Raw genomic sequence first — 27,335 nt, 5'->3', positions numbered from 1 at the left:
TATGTAGACTAACTGCTCCCTAAATCATGCAATTGAACTACATCATAAAATCTGCTCCCTAGCAAAAGAAAGCAAAAACAAATCTTGTCATTAACAGTGACTCCTCCAGAATCATTTAATAGTATAATTACAAAAACGTCAGATAGAACAATTTAAAAGCAAACATTTCCTTCAGTTCATTAGGATTCTCCCACCCCAGGGAGAGAAATGACTTTTAAAAAATCCATTCAGGGGTGGGGGCCAAGGGAGCTATTTGAAGAAGAAATGGATGAGTCGGATTTTAAAATACACCGCCCAGATCTTTTATTTAATATTAAGTGATTTAATCAAGATACACAGGACTGCACTTGGCCCTTCTTCACACTGATGTTTTGTCCAGACACCTGCTGATGGGAAATGGTACCAAATCACGTCTCTTCTTTGTTCTGAGAACGTCTTGTTGAATTGGCTCCAACAGAGTCAGGGTCAGGCTGGGAACTAAAGCTCTTCCTATTTTATTGCCGTAATTATCTGCATTGCACTGTCAACTTCCTTACTGGAAACTTCATTTCAACCAATCTGTCAGTCATTATTTAACAGCTCATGATGTTCCTGCTCCAACTGCACAGCAGTTGGTACCAAGTCAAGCCCCAGTCTCTGACAGTGTGATAGATTGCCTCCACAGCGTGGCTTCTTCCAATGCTGGGACAACATGCTGAGTGTCCCGGTTTATGGTGGCTAACCTGAAAGGAAAGAAACAAAGGATGTTTGAACTTCAGAACACAGAAATCCATAGATGGAAAGCCTGTTGAACTTTGACAATAGAAGCCCTCTTAAATATGAAACTTGTAATCTTCCTTACCTAAGCTGCACTATCCAATGCTGTAAATCCATACAGAATCAGTATTTATAATTTCTGCTTGTGACCCAAGAGGCATTTGGGGAGGGTAGACAGGAAAAAGATGGGGGCGCCTCTTCAGGTGTGACTGTGCTTTCTGCAGCTGCTGCTGTGGAGTGCCTGTTGAGGAGAACTTTCTGAGACCTTCTGGGTAGAGTGGGGTAAGGGCTGGGACTGAAGCTGTATCTTTAGGCACCAACCATGTAACCATCCGTCAAGGCTGTATATTGTCACCCTGCTTATTTAACTTCTATGCAGAGTACATCATGAGAAACACTGGGCTGGAAGAAGCACAAGCTGGAGGAATCAAGATTGCCGGGAGAAATATCAATAACCTCAGATATGCAGATGACACTACCCTTATGGCAGAAAGTAAAGAGGATCTAAAAAGCCTCTTGATGAAAGTGAAAGAGGAGAGTGAAAAAGCTGGCTTAAAGCTCAACATTCAGAAAACTAAGATCATGGCATCTGGTCCCGTCACTTAATGGCAAATAGATGGGGAAACAGTGGCTGACTTAATTTTGGGGGCTCCAAAATCACTGCAGATGGTGATTGCAGCCATGAAATTAAGAGACACTTACTCCTTGGAAGGAAAGTTATGACCAACGGCATATTAAAAAGCAGAGACATTATTTTGCCACCAAAGGTCCATCTAGTCAAGGCTATGGTTTTTCCATTAGTCATGTATGGATGTGAGAGTTGGACTGTGAAGAAAGCTGAGCGCTGAAGAATTGATGCTTTTGGACTGTGGTGTTGGAGAAGACTCTTGAGAGTCCCTTGGACTGCAAGGAGATCCAACCAGTCCATCCTAAAGGAGATCAGTCCTGGGTGTTAATTGGAAGAACTTATGTTGAAGCTGAAATTCCAATACTTTGGCCACCTCATGTGAAGAGTTGACTCATTGGAAAAGAACCTGATGCTGGGAAGGATTGGGGGCAGGAGGAGAAGGGGATGACAGAGGATGAGATGGCTGGATGGCATCACCGACTCGATGGACATGGGTTTGGTGGACTCAGGGAGTTGGTGATGGACAGGGAGGCCTGGCGTGCTGCGATTCATGGGGTCACAAAGAGTCAGACACGACTGAGCGACTGAACTGAACTGATGTAACCATCCAGGGCTTCCCTAGTGGCTCAAAAGGTAAAGTGTCTGCCTGCAATATGGGAGACCAGGGTTCGATCCCTGGGTTGGGAAGATCCCCTGGAGAAGGAAATGGCAACCCACTCCAGTACTCTTGCCTGGAAAATTATGTGGACAGAGGAGCCTGATAGGCTACAGTCCATGGGGTCACAAAGAGTTGGACATGACTGAGCGACCTCACTTTCTTTATGTAACCATCCATGTTTCACTTGTGTACCGGTTCATGTGTGAAATCAATAATTCCAACCACTATCAGCTATTCTGTAAAACTGAGGCTGTATGTAACCAACGTGTCCAGCTTCCTACCTTTGTGGGATCTGGGCTTTTTCCCTTTCACTAAAACACAGTTCTGTATCACTTTATGGGAGCAGCAAATGGTGAACTATGTTCATGCTAGTTCTGCCACCAGTTTCTGGCTTTCCTGTGATTCTTCCTCTGATCCTGGACATGTGCCCAATTTGACATTCTTTTTAATTTTTATTGTATTGGGATACAGCCTATTAACAATGTTGTGATAGTTTCAGGTGAACAGCAAAGGGACTCAGCTATACATATACATGTATCCATTCTTACCCAAACTCCTCATGCATCTGGGTTGCCACATAACATTCAGCAAAGTTCCATGTGTTATATAGTATGTGCTTGTTGGTTATCCATTTAAATATAGCTGTGCGTACATGTCCACCTCAAAAACCCTAACTATCCCTTCGCCCCATCCTTCCTCCTGGCAACCATAAGTTCGTTCTCTAAGTCTGTGAGTCTCTTTCAGTTTTATATGTTCATTTGTATCATTTCTTTTTAGACTCCACATACAAGGGGTGTCATACGATATTTCTCCTTCTCTGTCTTATTTTAATCAATATGACAATCCCTAGGTCCATCCATGTTGTTGCAAATGGCATTAAGAAGATATGGTACATATATAAAATGCAGTATCACTCAACCATTAAAAAGAGTGAAGTAATGTCATTGACGTTATTTTCTAATGTGATGAAACTTAATAAAACTATTGATGCAGTGTTTGGGTAAGAAGCACTTTCAAGATGATTAAAAATGTGCAATAAAGAATCATACTAAGCATTAGGAAAGAGCTGATTTCATAAATGCCTTGAGGCCTGTCTAATAACCCTTAGCATTCTGTTAGTACAGGTTATTTACATAAAGAAAGCCCCAGCATGTCAAATTTCAGTATAATTAAGTTTAATAAAAACCAGTCTCCAGATGGGCTGACTATGGTTCCAGGTAAGATAGAATAGATGCATTTCTCCTTATTCCTCCCACAAAATGTAACTAAAATTCTTCCCAAACATGATTTATAAAATAAAGACTCTGAAAGAAAGGGAAAAGAAGGTAGACGGATTAGGGATGTTGGGAATTGTGGAACAACACAGCCATGAGTTTCCTTGGTTTTCTTTTTGCCTCCTCTATATCCTAAAATGGGTGCTGAAGAATCCAGCAGACCAGAAATGTCAATGGCCATAGACCATAAAGGCCCCATGAAAAGCCTGTTTTCTCTAGGCAAAGGAGAGGGAGAGGGTCAGTCTAGAAAGACAAAACCCAACCACCTCAGAAAAAAAAACCCTCCTGTCAGTAGAGGGCTTCCCTAGTGGCTCAGATGGTAAAGAATCTGCTTGCAATGTGGGAGACCTAGGTCTCTCTTGCAATGTCAGGGAGACCCCCTAAAGGAGGATCTTGCCTGGAGAATTCCATGGACAAAGGAGCCTGGCAGGCTACAGTCAATGGAGTTGCAGAGATTTGGACATGACTAAGTGACAGCATGTGTGCACACATTCCTGTCAGCAGAGGCCTGGTGGGAAGCCAGGGCTTCTGGACTACCCCACCCACCTGGCAATAACCAGGTGATGCACCCCTTCTACCAGTGCACTGTCAGTGGAGGCCTGCTAAAATAGAAGATTTAAATAAAATTCAGAGATTCATAACATATTCAAATATACAGCTAATATTCAGGATACAATAAAAATCACCTGTTAAACCAAGAGCCAGGGAGATTTTGACTTAAGTGAGAAAAGACACCTGACAGATGCCAACACTGAAATGACATGGATACTGAAATTTTCCAAGAAGGATTTTAAGCCACCATCATCAAAGTACTTCCAAATTAGCAATTATAAGCACAACTTGAAAAAAAATTCCTGGCAAAGAAATATAAAACAAAAATGAAAAAAGAACCAAATGGAAAATTTAGAACTGTAAAATAACCAAAATTTTAGGGCTTCCCTGGTGGCCCCATGGTTAAGAATCTGCCTGATAATGCAAGGGACACAGGTTCAATCCCTGGTCCAGGAAGATCCCACATGCCATGAGGCAGTAGTCCAGGAGCCACAACTACTGAGCCCACGCTCTGGAGTCCAGGACATGCAACTACTGAAGCCAGTGCACACTATAGCCTATGTTCTGCAATAGGAGAAGCCACCACAATTAGAAGCCTGCATACTGAAACTACAGTAGCTCCCACTCGCCATAACTAGAGAAAGCCCTCACACAGCAACAAAGACCCAACAGAGCCAAAGATAAATAAAAATTTTTAAAAATTTAAAAGCTCGCTGGATGGTCCCAGTTGTAGAATAGAGATGACAGATAAAGAATTAGTCAATATGAAAACTATAGAAACTATCCAATCTGAACAAAAGAGAGTCAATAGAGTGAGAAGAGATGAACAGAGCATCAGAAACCTGTGGTATTATACTGTTCATTTTTTAAAGTTTCTAAAAAGAGGGAAAAGAGATTGAGGCTGAAAAAGGACTTGGTAAATATGGCTAAAAATTTCCCATATTTGGCAAAAGACATAAAACTAGATTCACCCAGATTCAAGAGACTGGGTGAACCCCCAACAAAACCCCAAAGAAATCTACACCAAAATACACATAATCAAATTTCAGGAAAAGTAAAGACAAAAATATCTTGAAAACAACTAGAGAGAAATGAAGCATTATTTATGGAAATGAAGATACGAATGTCAGTGGATTTCATATCTGAAACCATGGCAGCTAGAAGGAAGTGGCACATTGTTAAAGAACTGAAAGAAAATAGTTGTCAACTCAGATTTCTATATTTCATGATATCCTTTAGAAATGAAGGTGAAATAAAGACACTCTCAGACGAAGGAAACTAGATTTTGTTGCCAACAGAACTGCTAAAGAAGTTCTTCCAGCAGAAAGGAAATGATAAAAGAAGGAACTTGAAATACCAGAATGAAGAAAGAAGAGGGTAAAATACAAGGAAATTTAATAGACTATTCTTTTAAGAGTTGAGGCAAAAATTATAACATTGTATAATGTGGTTCTCAATATACAGAGAAAATATTACAAGAGAATTATAAAGGGCACATGATAATGGAACATAAATGGACATAAAATTTCTACACTTCACTTGAGGTAGTAAAATGTTGAGAACAGCAGGTTATGATTAGTTACACAGGTGTAATCTAAAGAAGCCACTTTTGCACAGCAAAGCAAACCATAAACAAAACAAAAAGACATCCAACAGAATGGGAGAAAATATTTGTAAATGACGTGACTGACAAGGGATTAATTTCCAAAATATACAAACAGCTCACATAGCTCAATATCAAAAAATCAAACAATCCAATCAAAAAAATTGGCAGATCTAAATAGATGTTTCTCCAAAAAAGATATATAATGGCCAACAGGCACATGGAAAAATGCTCAACATCACTAATTATTAGAGAAATGCAAATCAAAACTACAATGAGGTATCATCTCATGATGGTCAAAATGGCCATCATCAAAAAGTACAAATAATAAAATCTGAAGAGGATGTGGAAAAAAAGGAACTCTTCTGCCTTGTTGGTGGGAATGTGATTGGTAAAGCCACTGTGGATAATAGTATGGAGGTTCCTTAAAAAAGTAGAGTTATCATATAATCCTATAATCCCACTCCTGAGCATATATCCAGAGAAAACTATAATTTAAAAAGATCCAATGTTCAGTGCAGCATTATTTACAATATCCAAGACATGGAAGCAACCTAAAAGTCCATTCACAGATGAATGGCTAAAGAAGATGTGGTATACACACACACACACACACACACACACACACACACACACACACTGAAATATTACTCAGCCATAAAAAAAGAATGAAATAATGCCATTTGCAACAACATGAATGAACCTAGAGATTTTCACACTAAGTGAAATAAGCCTAAGAAAGACAAATATCATGTGATATATCACTTAATGTGGAATCTAAAAAAAATAACATACAAATAGACCCACAGACATAGAAAACAAACTTATGGTTACCAAAGGGGAAAGAAAGGGTAGGGGAGGGGTAAATCAGGAGGATGATTTATACACAGTACTATATAAAAATAAATAACTAACAAGGACCTACTATATAGCACAGGGAATTAAATATTTTGTAATAACCTATAAAGAAAAAGAATCTGGAAAATATAAGCCCTATACTATCAATAATTACATTAAATATAAATGGTCAAACCCCACAAATATGGTATACAAAAAGACCAACAGAATGGTTTTAAAAACATGATCCATCTATATGCTCATATAAAAAATATATATAATTCATTTAAAATATGATATAGTAGATTGAAAGTAAAAGGATGAAAAATATAACCATAAAAATATTAATTAAAAGAAATGAGTAGCTTTATTAATATCAGATAAAATAGACTTTAGTAAAATGTTCAACCCACCAAGAAGATGATAGCAACCCCAAATGTGTATGTGTATAGCAAACAACAGAACTTAAAATTCACTGAAGCAAAAACTGAAATAGAAAGAAATAGACACATCCAAATTTACAGTTGAAACTTCAATACCTCTTTCTCAACAATTGATAGAATTACTACACAGAAGATCAACAATGATAGAGAAGAACAAAGCAATATTATCAATCAAATGTTTGAATTGACATTTATACACCATTCCAACTAATAACAGTAGAAGCATTGTTCTTCTTTTTAAATATATATGAAATTATATATGAAATTCTTTTTAAACATATATGAAACATTCCCTACATAAACCATATCCTGGTTCATAAAACAAACCTGAACAAATTGAAAGGAACTGAAATAACAATACAGAGTGCATTCTCTAATCCTGATGCAATCAAACTAGAAATCTATAACAGAAAGATAGGGGGAAATTCTCCAGACGTTTGGAATTAAAGAATATATTTCTAAATAGTCCATGGGAAGTTAACAAAAATATATTAAATGAAAATGCAAAACACCAAAATTTGTGACACATGGCCAAAGCAGTACTGAGAGGGAAATTTACAGTATTAGATGCTTACATTAGAAAAAAAGGAAAGGTCTCAAACCAACAGTCAGAGCACCCACCTCAAGAAACTTACAAATTTAATACATTGACTAAATTTAACACCTATTCATGATAAAAATTCTCAGCAAACTACAGATAGAGAACAACTTCCTCAACTTAATTTTTTTAAAATCTACATAAACACATATCTAACCTCATTACTTATAGGGAAAAATTGAATATTTTCCCCTTAAGATTGTGAAGAACACAAAGGTATCTGCACTTAACATTCTTATTCAACATAATGCTAGACGTTCTAGCCAATTAAATAAGGCAAGAAAAAGAAAGAACATATTTTTGGAAAGGAATAAAACTGCCCCTATTTGTGATTATATGATTATGTACATAAAAAATTCCAAGGAATGAACAAAATAAACTCCTGGAACTAATAAATGAATTCAGCAAATTTGCAGGTTACAAACTCAATATTAAAAAATCAATTGTATTTATATATACTAGAAATGAACATTTTTAGAGCAAATTTTAATACTCATACTATTTATAATTGCTCAAATTAAATACCTAGGTATAAATCTAACCAAAGAACTAAAGGACTTGTATGCTAAAAACTACAAAACACCAAGAAAAGAAATCAAACAAGGTCTAAATCAATAGAGAGATATAAGTATGTTTGTGGATTGGAAGATTCAAGTAAAGATGTCCTTTTTCCTGAAATTGATTTATAGTTTTAATAATATTCCTATCAAATTCTATCAATGACTCTTACACATATAGACAAGCTTATTCTAAAATTTACATGGAAAGGCAAAGAAATCAGAATAGCTAAAACCTTTTTGGAAAAGAATAAAGTAGGAATAGGGCTTCCTAGGTGGTGCTAACAGTAAAGAACCCACCTGTCAACGCAGGTAGATGTAAGAGACATGAGTTCAATCCCTGTGTGGGGAAGATCCCCTGGAGGAGGTCATGGCAACCCACTCCAGTATCCTTGCCTGGAGAATCCCATGGACAGAGGAGCCTGGCAGGCTCCAGTCCATAAGGTTGCAGAGTCACACACAACTGAAGCAACTTAGCAAGCTAGCAAAGTAGGAATAATCACTCTATTCAATACTGAGCTACATTTAACTACATTAATCACATGTGATGCTGGTGAGGGCCAGATAGTTCAGTGAAGGAAAAAAAGCCCAGACACAGACATATATATGTGTGTATGGCTAATTAAATTTTGACAAAAGTGCAAAAGCAATTCATTGAAGGAAAGACAGTCTTTTCAACAAATGGTGTGAAAGCAGTTAGACATCCATAGGCAAAACAAAACAACAACAAAGAAACCTTGACCTGAACATCATACTTTATACAAAAATTAACTCAAAATAAATCAGAATTAAATGTTGATACAGATAAGCTTATCCTAAAATTTATAAGGAATGGCAAAATAAAAAATATGTCAAACTCACACAAGAAAACAGGAGGAAATCCTCAGGGCCCCAGGGCTAGGCAAAGAGTTCTTAGACATTACGTCAAATGCACAATCCACAAAAGAAAAAAATGATAAATTGGACCTCATCAAAATTTTTTAATTTCTGCTCTTGCAAAAGATCTGGTTAAGAAGATAAAAAAGAAAAAGATACAGTGTGAGAGAAAATATTTGCAACCACATATCTGACAAAGGCCTTTTATCTAGAATATACAAATGACTCTCAAAATTCAAGAGTAAAAAACAATCCAGTTAGTAAATGGGCAAAACATCTGAACCAACATTTTTCCAAAGAGCAGATATGGATGGCAAATAAGCACATGAAAAGATGTTCAACATCACTAGCCACTAGGAAAACAGAAATGAAAACCACCATGACATACCACTTCATACCTATTAGAACAGCTAAAATGCAACATAGTGATAAGACAATACCAAATGCTGATGAGGCTGCAACAAATTTCCCTCTCAAAGATTGCTGATGGGAATGTAAAATGGTACAACCACCCTGAAAAACAGTTTGGTAGTTTCATATTCTTTTTGGTAGTTTCTTATAAAACTAAACATACATATACCACACAATCCAGCAATTGCAATTCTGGGCATTCATCACAGAGAAATGAAATTTTTCATCCACATAAACACCTATACAAATATTCATAGCAAGCTTTATTTGTAATAGTCCAAAACTGGAAACAGTCCAAATTTCCTTCAAATGGGTTAATGGTTAAACAAATTGTGGTACATCCACATTATGGAACACTACTCACCAATGAAAAGGAGTGAACTATTGATCAGTAGTTCAGCAGTAAAAAATTCGGCTGCACTCAATACCAGAAAAATAAATGACCCAATCAAAAAATGGGCCAAAGAACTAAACAGACATTTCTCCAAAGAAGACATTCAGATGGCTAACAAACACATGAAAAGATGCTCAACATCACCTATTATCAGAGAGATGCAAATCAAAACCGCAATGAAGTACCATCTCATGCCGGTCAGACTGGCTGCCATCAAAATGACTACAGACAATAAATGCTGGAGAGGGTGTGGAGAAAAGGGAACCCTCTTACACTGTTGGTGGGAATGCAAACTGGTACAGCAACTATGGAGAACAGTGTGGAGATTCCTTAAAAAACTGGAAATAGAACTGCCATATGACCCAGCAACCCACTGCTGGGCATACACACCAAGGAAACTAGACTTGAAAGAGACACGTGTACCCCAATGTTCATTGCAGCGCTGTTTACAATAGCCAGGACATGGAAGCAACCTAGATGTCCATTGTTAGATGAATGGGTAAGAAAGCTGTGGTACAAATACACAATGGACTATTACTCAGCTCTAAAAAAGAACACATTTGAGTCAGTTCTAATGAGGTAGATGAAACTGTAGCCTATTATACAGAGTGAAGTAAGTCAGAAGGAAAAACAGCAATACTGTATATTAATTCATATATATATGGAATTTAGAAAGATGGTAATGATGACCCTATATGCAAGACTGCAAGAGAGACACAGATGTAAAGAACAGACTTTTGGACTCTGTGGGAGAAGGTGAGGGTGGGATGATTTGAGAGAATAGCATTGAAACGTGTATACTACCATATGTGAAACAGATGACCAGTGCAAGTTTGATGCATGAAGCTGGGCACTCAAAGCCAGTGCTCTAGGACAACCCAGAGGGATGGGGTGTGGAGGGAGGTGAGAAGGGGGTTCAGAATGGTGTGGCACATGTACACCCATGGCTGATTCATGTCAATGTATGGCAAAAACCACCACTATATTGTAATTACCCTTAAATTAAAATAGAAAAATTAATTTTTTTAAAAGTCAAGTAGTTCCCTAAAAGAAAAAAATTGGCTGCAATGCAGGAGCAGCAAGAGACACAGGTTCAATCCCTGGGTGGGGAAGATCCCCTGGAGGAGGGCATGGTAACCTACTCCAGTATTCTTGCCTGGAGAATCCCATGGACAGAGGAGCCTGGCAGGCTACAGTCCATATGGTCACAAAGAATTGGACATGACTGAAGTGACTTAGCATGTTGATAACATGCAACAACCTGGATAGATCTCCAGAGAATTATGCTCAATGAAAACAGATAATCTCAAAAGGTTATATATTATGTGATTATTTGGAGAAGCCGATGGCAACCCACTCCAGTACTCTAGCCTGGAAAATCCCATGGACAGAGGAGCCTGGTAGGCTGCAGTCCATGGGGTCACTAAGACTGAGCGACTTCCCTTTCACTTTTACTTTCATGCATTGGGGAAGGAAATGGCAACCCACTCCAGTGTTCTTGCCTGGAGAATCCCAGGGACGGCGGAGCCTGGTGGGCTGCCGTCTATGGGGTCGCACAGAGTTGGACACGACTGAAGCGACTTAGCAGCAGCAGCAGCATAATATATATTATAATTATATAATTATAATAATATAATATTATATATGATTATATAATGAATATTATATAAAATGAATATATATGATTATATATTATAATCATATAATATTATATATTATAACAATCTTGAAATAATACATTTGCAGAAATGGGGAACAGATTAGTGTTTGCTAGGGAAGTAAGGTAGGGTATGTGACTATAAATGGGTAGTATAAGAGAGTTTCTTTTTGCTGATGGAACCATTCTGTATCTTGATTGTGATAGTATTTACACATATGTGATAAAATTGGACCAATCTATGCACACAAGTACACACAAAATGAGTGAATGTAAAAACTGCTGAAAACTGACTAAGGCCTATAGATTGTACCAATGTCAATCTCCTAGTGTTGATATTGATCTACATCTAAGATGTGTAAGACATTACCTTTGGGAAAAGCTGGGTGAAGGGTACACTGTATCTCTCTGTACTATTTTTGCAACTTTCCAGGAATCTATACTTATTTCAAAATAAAAAGTTTTCCTCAATCACTCCTTATGCAATGAGTTCAGCTCTCCATTGGGGTCATTTTAAAGATCTGAAAACAACCTGGCAGTAACTCGGGGTGGCTGTCTGTCTATAACCAACCAAGTGCTAAATGTTGCCTGATCAGATCCCATGTCTCAACAGACATTTATGGAGATGCTATCAGTCCAAGCTCCAGACCCATAAGTACTCTTTAAATATTTTTTATTAAAAACCTTCTTTAAAGATTTTTTTTAAAAACCTGCCTGAAAAGCTGCTTTTCATAAGTTCAGATTTTTTATAACATCTCCCAGCATTACAAGGTGGGAAGAGAGGAGAGATGTGTGTGTGTGTGTGTGTGTGTGTGTGTGTGTGTGTGTGTGTGTGTGTGTGTGCTCAGTTGTGTCTGACTCTGCAACTCCATAGCCCACCAGGCTCCTCTGCCCATGGGATTCTCCAGGAAAGAATACTGGAGTGGGTTGCCATTTCCTACTCCAGGGAATCTTCCTGACTCAGGGATCGAACCCACATTTCCTGCATCTCCTGCATTGGCATGCGGATTCTTTACCACTGCGCTACCTAGGAAGCCCATAGAGAAGAGACAGGTGCCCTCAAAGATCTATTACTGCTTCTGGGGTATTTTAAGAACAGTTCTGAAGTCCTGCTAAGCCAGGTGGGGCACAGGCAGCAACCCCACCAAGCCCTTTCTTCACGCTGGAAATGGATTCCCATCTTCTGGGTTTGGTCTCAATTTCTGGATGTCACTGCGCCAGGGCAGGGTGGTCAAATACCTTGCAGTTCTGACTTCACCTCCAAGTAGATCCTATAAAAACTCTTCAGTTAATTTCCTACCATTTTTCATTAATTTTTGGTTGTGTTTAAAACATAAACATGTCCATGAATTCTTAGTGTGATGTTCCCCCAAATTCTAAATCCTTTAGATATAGGATTAAGAATTTAACTCCAGACCCCACTCTTCTTAATACTATGGGGACTGATTTATTTAGAGCGATGAAGTATTCAAGTTTTTGTGCACAGTTTAAAACTGAACTCTCAGGTTATCAGCCAGTTACAGTTACCAAGAATATAGCTTTGCCCTTTTTCCCAACTGCTAGATGTTTAATCATGTAGAATTAAATTTTAAGGTACTATATCTCTTGATTAAAATGAATTCCACTTGCCCAGCATCTGGGGAGAATGTTTGCTATTGCCTGAACCACCTAAAATGGTGTAGACCCTTCTGGTCACTCCAAAGTCAAAACTATTTAAAGACATGATAAGAAAGAATAGGTAATTTAAAAAAAAACAATCTTAGTGAAATTAATTTCCAGAATTACAGAGACTTCTATATACTATTTTGTGATGCATCTACAAAAGGTTCTTTTAATATGTGGCACTGAAGTGTTGTCATTCCTTAATACTCAAATTAATTCACAAATTCACTTGCACTTTTAAAAACCAGACTGTTCACTTAAAGATAGAGAGTCATACTCCCATGAGTTGGGTGTATTTTATCTCCTTTGCTACAGTTCCCTTGAGTATTTAAATGACCAGCCAGGCCCTAAATACAGCTGGTTGACCTACTAACAGCCTCACTGCCATCAAAGGGAAATTTTCATTCCAGGCTGTGATTGCTTGCAGTTGGCTTGGCTGAGGCTCCCTCGGTGGAATAACTCAGGAAGACACTCTTAGCGTTTTAATCATACTTTTTTCAAGCTTCGAAGCTGGGATGGGGAGGAGGAAGAAATAATTTCCTGCCGGCTTTCAAGGTTGAGAACAGAAGATTCGGCCAAATGAATTTCCCTTTCTCTGGCCTTCCTGGCCCATTTCATGTTAGGTACCAAGCCCTGGGTGTCCCCAGTGGCTCTGCTAACCTGCATGGGCACCTCCGTCCATTCCTTGAATTGCACTAGTAGATTTCTCTTTGCCCTTCTTTCCTTCCAGTTTTTCTTGGTTTCGCCTGTCCCTGCCCACACACTTGTGCCAGTTAGGTGCCCCGTGTACCCCACCAGAAGCCACTTCACAGATGCTAAAGACGTCAGTCCTGGAACTTGGCACTTGGGCTGAGGGAGCTGAGGTTTCCGGGTATTCAACCCATCCTGTTATCACGGGGGAATTATTTTCCAGCCTATTGTAACAGCCTTCCTCTCAGACCTGCTGCAGAACAAATGGCCTGAGGATAGGCCTTCAGCCTCCTTTTCAAGGGCGACAGGTTCTTGGGCGGGGTGGGGGGGGTCATCTTCCGATATCCTATTCTGGAACCGCAGCCTGTGGGTGATGTTACCATCTAAGCTTATCTGTTAACCTGGGTTAAGCTTTCTTCACCTTCCTGTTTTCACCTCAAATCAGTGAGATGCAGTGCCAAGGAAAACGGAAATGACTGACAATGTTTGTGACAATACAGCCATTAAGTTGTCTTTTTTTTTTTTTTTAAGGGAGCTGCCTAGAGATAATGTTAAAATAATACTTGAAGTACCAGCAATGTTAAAGTGCAAGCATTCTCTCCCTGTGATTGTGAAGCAAAATGGAATAGGAAACATTGAGTTTGCTAATATAACCGCACCCCACCCCACAAATAGCCTAAAAAAGTACTTTGAACAGTATACATGCTATAAATTGTTTCCAAACTTTTAATCTGAAAAATTAAGTGGCAGTGGCAGGGGACACCAGTCTATATGAATTAGTCAATAATAGTTTCAGTCCTATTTAATACAATTCTCCTTTCAGGTGAAAACGGAGACTTTTTTTTAAAACAAACAAACAAACAAAAAGCCATGAACAAACAAAACTCTTGCCTGGGAAGTGAAGGGAGAAACTAGGGGAGAAGCCACCAGCCCATGTCCAGAGCTGAGCCACACCCCTACCACTCCCTACGCCCAGTGGGAGAAGACTCACTTCTCTGCTCCAGAATTCAGAGTAAAACCTCATTCCATGTGATTCATTAGCCAAACCCCAGAGTCAGCCAGTGCAAAAATGAAATGGCCATTATGAGAATAAAATAATAACATTTCCAATTTTATCATACCCGCCACCAGCTAAAAATTTCCCAAATTTTTTAGTTCACTTCAGAACAAAAGGAATGCACTCCAAACCAGCATTAATAAAACTTGGAAAGAGGTGAGTTTGCCTCATTGACTTGGGATTTTCCTGTTCTTTGAGCTGCTCTGAGACACAATTTTAATTAGCATACATAATGGCTTTTGTGAGTCAAGTCATCCCCAACTCAAAGGAACAGGAGTCAGTATTTTATACTATCTATTTTATACTATCTACTGCAGATGTTTGCCATCTACCAAGTGGGGGTGGCAGGGGCTAGGAAGTGCCCAGAGCTTGGACCTGTCATTCAGGCAGCCCTTTAGCCCCTACAGGGCTATAAGTCAATGGAGTGGGGGGCACTAGGGCTGCCCCCACCATCAGCTTCAGGATTCACGTGTTGCTAGTCAGGGTACAGAGTCTTTGGGTCAGCCCAAGTCTAGCCCATCACTTCTGGTTCTCTCTCCCTGCCGAAAGATCAAGGCACAACCCTTTCCTAGAACTGCCTACAGTCTGATGGGGATAAAATGGCGCCATGACCAAGTGCAGGTTCACTCCCAAAGGACATTCTCCTCTCCTGGGCCCACAGGCTTGCCAGAGACTGTCATACTTAGGAGCAGGAGACGGATTTTCCCTGAGCTCAAAATAATTGATCTTCCCCTTTGACTGTGGAGAAATAAAAACAAATCTAAAAGGCATTTAATAATGCTGGGAGTTTTGTTATTCTTTGGGAGGGCTCTGTGCCAATCATCTCCTTTTTTGCAAAATGGCCCCCTTGGCAATCCCCAGCTTGCGTGATGGGGTGGGGGAGGGGAATGGACAGAAAGGCAACAAAGCTTAACTTTTTTATTGTTTGCAGAACCCGAAAAATATATTGTTTTTCCTTCCTGCATCTCTGTTAGCAATAATCCTTTATTAGAGGAAGGGAGAGCAGATATTTTATTGCTTCTAAAATCTGTATATTTAATATACGCCAGCTCTAGGCTGTTTGAAAGGAAGTCCTATTTTTAAAACATTATCTTGATGTTACTGTTTTTGGCTTGCTGTTCCCATAACTTCTCTAAGGCAGTAATGAGTCTTTTTAGTAATGTCTGGTCTCAGTCATGGGCACAGTGACCCTCAAAGCCCTGAGGCATTTTTCCTTGATGTTCACCTGAGCTGTATGCATGTCAGGACTGCTTCAACCAGCTTCCTAGTTTGCAGGAGGCTGCTCATCATCTTTACTCAGTCTCCAGCCCCCACCTGCTCCTCATACTTTACCAATGCTTCTGTAATGCTCTATTTCAGCCTTTCAGTTAAGCTGGTTTCTTTGCTTCCAGCCTGCTGGTTACCAAGACCAAACCATCTTAATTACGCAATATTAATCTGTCCAAGCCAGCCCTCTACGCATTTGGATTTCAGGCCAGATTTGGGGCTTCTTGCTGTCACGGCCCAGAGATCTCTCTATGTCCTCACAACACTCCTGTGCCTTCTGGGTCTCCTTCTAACGCTGCTGCCTGAAGGTTAACATTTTAACAGAAAGGGCTTCCATTCCACGAGTAAAAAATAAGTCTACAGACTTCCCAGGACTTCCCAGGTGGCACTAGTGGTAAAGAACCCGCCTGCCAAAGCAGGAGACATAAGAGACGTGGGTTTGATCCCTGGGTCGGGAAGATCCCTGGAGGAAGGCACTGTGACCCACTTCAGTATTCTTGCTTGGAGAATCCCATGGACAGAGAAGCCTGGCAGGATACAGTCCATGTGGTCCCAAAGAGTCAGGCACAACTGAAGCAACTTAGCACATGGACTTCCCAGGTGGTCCGGTGGTTAGGACTCCGCACTTCCACTGCAGGGGGTAGAGGTTTGATCCCTGGTCAGGGAACTAAGATCCCCCATGGCACATTGCAAAAAAAGTCTACCTCAGTGGCTATCTTTGGAACGTGACTCTACAGCCAAGCCCCCTGCTGCATGCATTCCAGGGGAGGGGAATCTGCTCACTCTGGTCATCACTGAAGTCAAACATGGTGGTTGTCTTCCACCGCCTCTTAATCCCCGAATTTCAAAACATTCACTATCAGCTGCTGCTCCAGCATCTTTTCAGCACCCAGCATGACAGCCTCTCATGTGCAGAAGGCCAGACGCCGCTGGCTTGGTGCCTGTGGGCTGGAGCAGAGCTGAAGGCTTCCCGTTCCCATGAAGATATCACTGAACTTGGTAACTTTTCTCCAACTGAAACTGCTTCCTGTTCAGTTCTCCAATAGTTCTCCACTTCCCTGTGCTCTTGAACTTGGGCCAGCGCTTTTTCTTAGTTCCTACTGTTCTTTTCTTTAATATTGCACCTGAACAGAAACTTTTTTTGGGGGGGGTGGGCATACCATGGTGGCATGCGGGCTCTTAATTCCCCAATCAGGAATTGAACTCATGCCCCTAGCATTGGTAGCATGAAGTCTTAACCACTGGGCCCCAGGGAAGTCCCTAGTTCTTTCAGTAGAGCAATTTCCTTGGATTCCACTATGAAGCGAGAGGATGAGGGGCCAGAAGACCCATGGAGACAGAAGTTCATTTATTAATCACCGTTTTTGACTGGACACATAAAAGGAAGGCCCATTTGGTTTTTTTTTAGTTTCAGTCCCTCCTGTGCTGCTTATGCTGAGAGCTGAGAAAAGAAGTACTGAGGAATTTTAAGCCAGCTGCTTATAAATGTTTTTTAAAAGCATCACCCCCAACTATTTATATTCCATTTGTATTCATGGGAAACAAATCCTTGCCCAGACTAAAAAAAGCCTCTTTGAAAAACCCCTCTGAATCCTGCCTCAACAATGTCAATGGGCACTCCTGCCTGCCATCCCTGCCCCGCACAAAAAAGAAGGCTCTCAGGAATACAGTGAAAATGTATAGAGTTCAATCTTATTTAAAAGCAGCCTCAGTTCCCCAGTAATAGTGTCCCAAAATAGCTGAAGTTCAAGTCACTAAGTACAATCCCCTGTAGCAGTACCGCAAGGTCAGCTTAATAAGAAGCTTGCTACAACCTGACAGCCTGTGTAAGTGTGGTTTTATAAAGGGATGACATTTTTAAAATATATATATTTATTTATTTTTAGCTGTGCTGGGTCTGTGTGAGTGAACACAGACTTTCTCTAGTTGCTGTGAGCAGGGGCTACTCTCTAGTTGTGGTGCATGGGCCTCTCATTGCAGTGGCTTCTCTTGTTGCAGAGCACAGGGTTTAGGGCATATGGGCTTCGTACTTGTTGCACATGGGCCCAGTAGTTGTGGCCTGTGGGTTCCAGAATGTAGGCTCTGTAGTTGTGGTGCATGGGCTTTGCTGCTCCATGGCATGTGGGATCTTCCTGGACCAGGGATCGAACCTGTATCCCCTGCATTGCAAGGTGAATTCTTAACCACTGGACCATCAGGGTAGCCCAGGATGATCATTTAGATTTCAAAACATGTCCAGTCTTTCAAAAGAATCACAGAAATGACACTTTGCAAATACAGGTGCATTGAAGAAGGACTAAGAAATGAATTTCATCTTGGCATCTGGTTACCACAACCTGAGGTTTGCAGCAATTGTTCACTGTCTGAGATGAACTGTAGGATCAGAGAGGGCCAGGGTGCTGGGAAAAGGATCTTCCATCCATCATATTAGCCACATTGGAAAAAAAATAGAAAAATTGCTGAAAATTGTTGCTGAAAGTCTAGGAAACAGACACTCCAAGAAACAGCTGGTGGGTATGAAGTGAAGTAGCTCAGTCATGTCCGACTCTTTGCGACCCCATGTACAGTAGCCTACCACGCTCCTCTGTCCATGGGATTTTCCAGGCAAGAGTACGGGAGTGGGTTGCCATTTCCTTCTCCAGAGGATCTTCCCGACCCAGGGATCGAACCCCAGTCTTCCACATTGTAGGCAGATGCTTTACTGTCTGAGCCACCAGGGAAGTCCATCTCCTATATACTCATTCTTCTATACTGTATAAATTTTTCTTACAGATGTACTCACATGTACATTAAATGTAATTAAAATAAAAAATGCAATTAAAAATGTAGCAATGAAATATTGGGACTAGGAACTAGTTAAATATGTTACAATACATTCTTACAATGAAATACTAGATAGTCATTAAAAAGAAGATATGGGAAGATTTTTTACTTTTTAGGTTTCATTAGTTTTATTTCTGTAACCTTTAAATCACACCCCACGAATTAGATTTTGTCACAACTGGATTTAGGGATGGCAGAGGAATCAAGTTCACTATTTTCTGAAACACTGACACAAAAAAGGGGATGGAAGAATTATTTAGCTAAGGTTATTCACAAAACACCATCAGAAAAATCCCTAAACAAAAGCTAAATACTTAATCATTAAGTTTAATGCTAATTGGTAAAAGATTCTAAATCAATTCACTGGCATAAAGTTTCTTGTTTAAGTCCACAAATCTTCCTCTAAATGTTACTGATCCTTTGCCAAAGGATAAATGGATGATCTCAGCAGTATCTTATGACACAGCTAGCTGTTGGAATATTCCATAGGAAAACGGAAAATAATTCTGTAAGAACGTGAAGGCAACAACTAGCAGCCAATATTCTCAGTTCAGTTCAGTTGCTCAGTCATGTCCAACTCTTTGCGACCCCATGGACTGCAGCACACCAGGCCTCCCTGTCCATCACCAACTCCCAGAGTTTACTCAAACTCATGTCCATTGAGTTGGTGATGCCATCCAACCATCCCATCCTCTGTCATCCCTTTCTCCTCCTGCCTTTAATCTTTGCAAGCATCAGGGTCTTTTCAAATGAGTCAGTTTTTCACAGCAGGTGGCCAAAGTATTGGAGTTTCAGCTTCAGCATCAGTCCTTCTAATGAATATTCAGGACTGATTTCCTTTAGGATTGACTGGTTGGATCTCCTTGCAGTCCAAGGGAATCTCAAGAGTCTTCTCCAACACCACAGTTCAAAAGCGTTAATTCTTTGGTGCTCAGCTTTCTTTATAGTCCAACTCTCACATCCAAACATGACTACTGGAAAAACTATAGCTTTGACTAGATGGACCTTTGTTGGCAAAGTAATGTCTCTGGTTTTTAATATGCCGTCTAGGTTGGTCATAACTTTTCTTCCAAGGAGCAAGTGTCTTTTAATTTCATGGCTGAAGTCACAATCTGCAGTGATTTTGGAGCCCAAAAAAATAAAGTCTGTCACTGTTTCCATTGTTTCCCCATCTATTTGCCATGAAGTGATGGGACCAGATGCCATGATCTTAGTTTTCTGAATATTCTCAGATTTTCCAATTACCAAATGCATATACAATTTTAATCTAGGAAACTCAACTTTATAAAATTAAGCTTTTAGATTTAAAAGCATCCCACTTTAACTGGCACAAAAATACTGAAAACAGTCCCTAAAAATCTCACTAAACAATTTATAGAAAGAAAAACATGCCCTTATATTTAATAAATGTAGTTGGTACTGGATTCTTCAAAACAGGTGATATGTATGCTTTTAACTGCTGACCAGGGACTGAGAGAGGTGAAGATACTCAAAGGCCACATTCTCCCCATTGCTCAGTTTCAAGTACTTGTCCAAGGTAGTGATTACCTTGTTATTTAGAACCTGGAACTTGTGAATTCGAATTCTCTCCACCATCTTCTTCAAAGGCGTGTTTTTGATAACCTCGTCTTTGCCGTCATGTTTGTGGACTTTAGAGAGATGACAGCAGAAATTCAGTATGGCAAAGCGCCTCTCCTGGTCACCCAAGAATGGTGGGAATGTAAACTGGTGCAGCCACTATGGAAAATGGGATGAAGGCTCCTTAAAAAGTTAAACACAGAACTACCATATGATCCAGCAATTCCAATCTTGGGTATTCACCCAAAGGAAATGAAAACAGTAACTCAAAAAGATATCTGTACTCCCATGTTCACTGCAGTATTATTTACAACATCCAAGATATGGAAATAACTATGTGTTCATCCATGGATAAACAGATAAAGCAAATATGGTATACAAGGAATTACTATTCAGTCATAAAAAAAGAATGAGACTGCCATTTGTGACAACCTGGATGGACCTTGAAGGCATTATGTTAAGTGAAGTAAGTCAGAAAGAGAAAGACAAATACTGTATAATCTCAGTTATATGTGAAATCAAGCCCTCTACTCCCCTCCCTAAAACCCATGAACTCATAGATGCAAAGAACAGACTAGTGGTTGCCAGAAGCAGAGGGTGCAGGGGGCAGAAGTTGAAATGGGTGAAGGGGGTCAAAAGGTATAAACTTCCAGTTATAAAATAAATAAGTCATGGAGATGTAATGTACAGCATGGTCACTAAAGTTAATAATACTATATTGTGTATGTATACACACACACACAATGGCCATGCCACATGGTTTGTGGGATATTAGTTCCCCACCCAGGCATTGAACCTGGGATCTCAGCAGTGAAAATGCTGAGTCCTAACCACTGGACCATCAAGGAATTCCCGTATACTTTAAAGTTATTAAGAAAGTGGATCTTAAAAGTTCTCATCATAAGAAAAAAACTATATAACTATGTGTGGTGATGGATATTAACTAGACTAATTGTGGAGATCTTTTGCAATACATATAAATACTGAACCATTATGTTGTACACCTGAAAATAATATAAAGTTATGTCATATCTCAATTTTTAAATTTTAAGGAATTAAAAAGATTTAAGTACAAAAGGGCTTTATATTTCTGTTTGAATTTGCATAAAACATTCCTAGACATACATCACAAGAAACATAGTGGTTACTTCTATGAAGTGAGCCTGTGTGCATGCTAAGTCACTCAGACGTGTCCGACTCTTTGCAACCCCATTGACTGTAGCCCATCAGGCTCCTCTGTCCATGGGATTCTCCAGGCAAGAATACCGGGGTGGGTTTCCATGACCTTCTCCAGGGGATCTTCCCAACCCAGGGAGTGAACCCATGTCTCTTTCATCTCTTGCATTGGCAGGCAAGTTCTTTTCTACTAGCACCACCTGGGAAGCACTGAAGGAATATGAGAGGGTGATATATAGAGCCATGATTAATTTAAGCTGTTTTCCCTATTTCCATATTAACACCGTACATCTGTGTGGTATTTCACAGCTCCAAGTTCTTCCACATGAATGACTGTGGCAGACAGTTCACTGCTCATCAACACCTTTTTAGTCCCCTTCCTGATCTTGATCCAGCGGCAACAGCTCAGCCCAGGGCATGAAGCAAAACTGGTCCAAGTTGGTGACTCTCAACTTTGGCTGCACTGTACAATCCCCTGGGGAGCTTTTAAAACATCCTAATAACTGGATCCAACCCCAGACCAATTATATCAGAATCTCTGAGGATGGAGCTCTTTTAAAAGTGACATTAAAAAAAACAAAACCCAAAAAACTCATCAGGTGAAGGTAATGCTCAGCCAGGGCTGAGAACTCACTGGTCTAAGCCAGTCAAGAGGATGCCTTTCCCTTTCACCAATTACTGGGTTAGGTCAGATCACGTGACCCAGTTCTAGCCAGTGAGACATAGAAGGAAATCAGCTGGGGTAGGGGCTTCTGGGGATGGTTTTATAACCAGATTGAAGGCAAGAGAGACACATAAGGGAAAACTGCACCCCTTACTAACCAGCTTCCTTCTTTTCTGCATTTTCACAACCCTGCATAGTTGGGTGAGGAAGTGATGCTTCTTGCTGAGGCTACCATCTTGTGACAGTGGGAAGATAATTTGATGAAGGAAAGCCAAGATGATGGAAAAGATGGAATAGGCCTGGTTCCTTGGTGACTTGGTTTGTTGCTGCAATTCCCACCCAGATCTGAAAAAAAGTGCACTGATCCCCCACCCTGCCAAATCCTGCCTGTCAGGTCTGGAGCATCCAGAAGCCACTCAGGTTAATTCACTGCTGAGCCGGGGGCATGCTGCAGTGTCCCAGGTGAAGGACAGCCATGGGGAAGACAGCCCTAGCTAGAGTCACAGGCTCTCCTGTGTAGCTGCTGTTGGCAGTGCTCAGGGATATTTTATTGGTTTTTTCAGTGTTAGTAATAAAGCTAAATGTGGTTCTCACCCTAGACTAGCCACTAAACCTGGCTGTGGTGGTGCCAAAGTTGTGCCAGGAGATAGCAAGGGGGGGGCAGATGAGGGTGTGTTATAACGGAGAGATGCTGAGCTCTGGGGTCTAACACCACTGCTGCCTGACCTTCAGCAGCCCAGGTGTGACTTTGGGCAAGTTATTTGATTTCTCTGAATCTCTGATTTCTCATCTATAAAACTGATAATATGCCATGTTGAAAGAAATGCTCACATATGGAGGTATGGGGAAGTCCTGGTTTATACAGGATTTAACTCAAATGTGATGCTAACTAAAACAGCCTGTTTGTGGCCTATCAAACATACATTGTGCATCTACTTTATTAATGAAAAGGGCACAGAAGTAAAATATTGTCTGTGTTAAAAATAAAGATTAAATGTCTCCCTTCCTGGGACACCAGTGCTGGTGTTCCTTCCATAATAAGACTCACTTCCCAGGAGCTGAGGCCATACTGACTGTGTAGGTGCTGATTTTTTTTGAAACCTGGACAGAATGGATTCCTGACTTGCTTAGTGTTCTTTGTTCTGACAAAATATAAAACTGGGCTGAAAACCACGTTTCTCTGGAGAAGCTCCTCAGAGTCATCCGTCTTCCTGTCTTCTGGGCTATAGTCCTCAGTTTGGCTCAAATAAAACTTTTTCTATTCCTATTATAGATTGTTTATTATTTTCATTGGCAGTCATAACAATGATATAGCCACTATGCCTAACTCAATGCATTGGTACCTAAGGATCCATCCCCTTCCCATCCCTAGAGTGCAATGTGACAGGCTTTTGGAAACTCATCAGTTGGCCAATAACATTATCTTTCTAGGAACCAGGAATACAAGCATTTTAATAAATCCACTGATTGGTGGTGACATGGTGCACCATAATAATTCATGATTCAGAATTCATGATAATTCCAGCAGAAGTGCCGGAGGAAGAGTTCAATCACCAGAGAATGAAAGAGCTTAAAGCTTGTTCCCAGATGTCCCTGCAAGCCTGCAAAGGAAGCCCCAATTAGCTCTTCCAAACTCCAGCACCAATGTCTGGCCCCACAGTCACTGCCACCCACACAGACTCTAACCTCCCAGAGGATGAAGACTTGTGGCCTCTAATCCTCCTCTCAGTTCACTTTCTTACCTCACCCCAGTCAGTGCCAAATGTTAGTAAAAAGTGAAAAAAATAATAGTAAAAGTTTCTGGGAGACTGTCAGCTCTTAAAGCCATAAAACACTGCAGCAATTTGTCTTCAAGAGACGGTCCCTCAGACCCGTGAAGGAGGGTTGGGAACCATTACGTTACTTACATCTGTAAACACAGGATTAGCAGATGAAAGGATGTTTTTGTTAAAAAGTGACAAGTTCCAAGTCACCCGGTGCCTTTTACCTTCACTTGGTGCCTTTTACCTTCACTCTGCTTAGGAAAGAACACAGACTTCCTAAGCAATTACAGAAACTAAGAAAACCACTTGATCACTGGGAGAAAAATCAGCTTCCAAAATCACTCTGCAACCCAGGCTCTATTAACAGCAATAAAATCCATCTTCATTAACATCTTCAACTTTGTCCTCACAGCTTCATCCCAGAGGAATACTGAATTACACCGTAATCTAATGAATGGAAACTTAAGTCACTTCCGCCCAGCCCGCGCTGCTTTTCCTCCTCTGGACTGCACCCTTCCAACTCATACAAAGTTTGGGGAATCACATTCCGATTCCACTCACTAGATTCCTGAGGTCAACATCATGTAGAACAAACTTCCCTCGTCCCAACGAACAGGCCATAGACTGACCCAGACACTGAACACATTTTGAGATCATTTAAGCCCCATTTGGGCATCTTAGGATAGCTTTGGATATATGCTTTACACAGAAAGAACCAAAAAAAAATGGAGGGGGGGTATCTTTTCACAAAGATCCTTCTGCAGTCACAGCCAAAGCTGTTAATGCCCATCCAAGGTTCCATCTCTCAAAGGGGATGGGACAGAGTGGGGGAAGCCCAGCCCAGAGGTTCTGTCTGCATTAGAGGAAGCAGACCAGGCAGCTTTTGTAAACTGATGTGAACGGGATATGGTCAAATATCCTGCGGGCGCCAGCGATTGGGGGCGGGGGTGGGAGGAGTCACCAGGGGAAATCAAAGTCCATTCCCGGCCAATATACCAGAGCCTGACACACACACACACACACACACACACACACACACACACACACACGTGCAAAAACTGTCGCAAGAGAGAGGCCTGACTATGCTTGTCTGCTTGGTAAATCTGAAGGAAAGCCTCGGAATCTGCAAGTCAGAGAGGCAGAGCCAGGGAAGAAATATGATACGGATTAAGGGCAGGTAGGATAACAGTGAATAACTTTCCCTCAAATCCTGCTTTTTGGTTTTCTCTGTGCCTGCAAACACTGCTTCAAAAGGTTTCCCCATAGGACAGAGTGGCTTCAAGATGAAATGATAATGATGGACCTCAAATGGTCCACGAAATCCTATACTTTTCATGTCAATTCCCAATCTCGAGCTTCATTGTAACTTTCAAACCTCTCTACTCCGCTCAGACCCTTTCTTCCCTCTCCCTTCCCCACTCCCTCATTCTCAACAGACCATACTACCTCTTATTTCAGAGAGGAAACAGAGTGTGGAGGCTTGGGTCCCGCCTCAGCTATTAACCTCTACCTTCTCAGGGTCTTCCTCTGAGAAAGCAGGTGGCTATTCTAAAGATCCAGATGACGCTTCCAAATGCTCCCAGCTGGGCTTACGCCACCGCGCGGATCTATTTTCACCACTGAGATCCCTCTGAGACGGCATCCCTCCCCTCCCCCTGCAGGCTGATCCAAGCCCTCCGAAGACCCTTTCCTGCCCGGGGGCCACCTTACCCGGATCCGTTCCGGGGGCGCGGGTGGCGGGCTACGTGGCGCCGTCCGCCTCGGTCTCCGGCTGTGTCTCCTCGTCCTCAGGCGGCTCGACATCACCGTCTTCCCCGCTACGAGGGTAAGCCAGCAGGCGCATGGCTGGGGCGCAGGCGGCCTCCACCTGGCGCACCTGCTCTCGGCTCAGGCGCTCGCGCCAGGCATGCACGGCCTCGCGGGCATCGCGCGCCGACAGGTGGAAGGGCCGGTCGGCGCCATAGGCCGCGCCGCGCGTCATGTTGAGCGCGAAGGCGTCGAGGGCTGCGAGGGCGCGGAGACCGGCGAAGCGTTGTAGGCGGCGCAGCTGGGCGCGGGGCTGCCGCACCAGGTCCTCGTAGCGCAGCCTCAGGTAGCGGCGCCGCAGCCAGGTGGGAGCGCCGCGCGCGAACAGCAAATCGCGCATCCAGGCTTCGCAGATCACCTCGAGCGCGCCGGTCAAGAAGAAGTCGGCACGCGGCGCGGCAGGCAGCGCGCGGGACGCGCCCCCGGGGCGAGCGCCCACGCCGTGCGCCAGCAGCACGCGGTGGAAGCGGTCGCCCCTCTGGCGGGTGCGCAGCACCTGGATGCTCTCGCGCAGCAGCCCCTGCCGGGACTTGAGACGCGAGTTGTGGACAGCCCGCGGGTCGCGGAAAAGCTGAACCACCTTCAGGTTGAGGCCTGGGTCGCGCAGAAGGGGCACCAGCACGCCCAGGTCGAGGAGACGCACGTCCTTGATTACCACCACCGGATACTTGCGGCACTCTGCTTCCAGGGCTCGGAGAGCCACGGGTGGGCAGCTGCGCTCGCAGGCGGCGTCCTCAACGAGGCCGACCTCAGCGCGGGCCCGGGGTGCGCTAGGGCACAGCGGCGGCGAGCAGATGACCTTGTTGGTCCGCCAGCGAAAGAGGGAGGCCGTGGTGAGATTGGCCGCGTCCGGGGCGCGCGCGGCAGGGTCACCAGGTGGCGCGTACAGCTGCAGGACTGAGAAGTCGCAGCGGAAGAGCGAGCGCAGCATGTCGCGGAGAGCGCCCTGCAGGCTCTCGGCGTCGCCCGGATACAGCGCCTGCCACAGATGCCACATGGGTTCGTACAAGTAGAAAACGTCCGGGTGCTGGTTAAAGAGCTCGCCCAGGAATGATGAGCCGGTGCGCCAGGTGGCATGCACGTAGATGTGCTGCTTTTCCTGAGACGTGGACTCCCCGACGGCGCTGTTGAAGTTGCCCGGGGACCTGGGGGACCCGCCAGCGCCCCACTCCGCGGCTGGCCGCTCCTCCGCGCCCTGCTCGCGCTCGCCCGCCGCCGCCGCCTCCAGGCTCCACACTCCCAGGCTGCGCTGCAGGCCCAGGCAGTGCCGGGTGCCCTTGTCCCCGTCGCGGCCGCCATCCAGGACCGAGGGGATGAGCAGAAGCACCAGCGTGTATAGCACCAACAGCAGCGCGAACTTGCAGTACTCCCGGCGCCGCCGCCGCCGGCCCTTCATTGTTCACCTAACCACTCCAGAGCGGGTGGAGCGCCCTTCCTCTCCCCTTTCTTGGAAATCCCGTCCCGAGTCCGCTCCTCCAGCCTCTTGAGACCCCTCTGAGCCGGGAGGAGCGGAGTCACCAGGGCCGTGCATCCACAAGGGAAACTCGAGAGGCGGTGGTGCTGCGTCCTTGCCCTTTCCTGGCTCAGCCCTGGAGAGCCGCCTATT

The 27,335-nt window shown here is 42.5% G+C and overlaps 1 protein-coding gene and 1 non-coding gene across 2 annotated transcripts; both read right to left on the bottom strand.

Annotated features, from left to right (window-relative positions):
* Positions 1-278: 278 nt before the first annotated feature.
* On the bottom strand, positions 279-27,320 carry CHST7 (carbohydrate sulfotransferase 7). The gene is made up of 2 exons (XM_081567093.1): positions 25,634-27,320; positions 279-722 (listed from the first exon to the last, which is right to left on the bottom strand). The coding sequence occupies exon 1, from the start codon at positions 27,123-27,125 to the stop codon at positions 25,665-25,667; it is 1,461 nt and encodes a 486-aa protein (XP_081423219.1). The 5' UTR covers positions 27,126-27,320; the 3' UTR covers positions 279-722; positions 25,634-25,664.
* TRNAE-UUC (transfer RNA glutamic acid (anticodon UUC)) lies at positions 21,096-21,168 on the bottom strand. The gene has a single exon. It is a non-coding gene; the product is annotated as a tRNA-Glu (tRNA).
* Positions 27,321-27,335: the final 15 nt, after the last annotated feature.

This window comes from Giraffa tippelskirchi, chromosome X (genome assembly GCF_054371585.1).
Source record: "Giraffa tippelskirchi isolate mGirTip1 chromosome X, T2T-mGirTip1v1.2.pri, whole genome shotgun sequence".
Lineage (NCBI taxonomy): Eukaryota > Metazoa > Chordata > Mammalia > Artiodactyla > Giraffidae > Giraffa > Giraffa tippelskirchi.
Note: the sequence above shows the minus strand (reverse complement) of the source record. Positions and strands in the feature narration are given on the sequence as shown.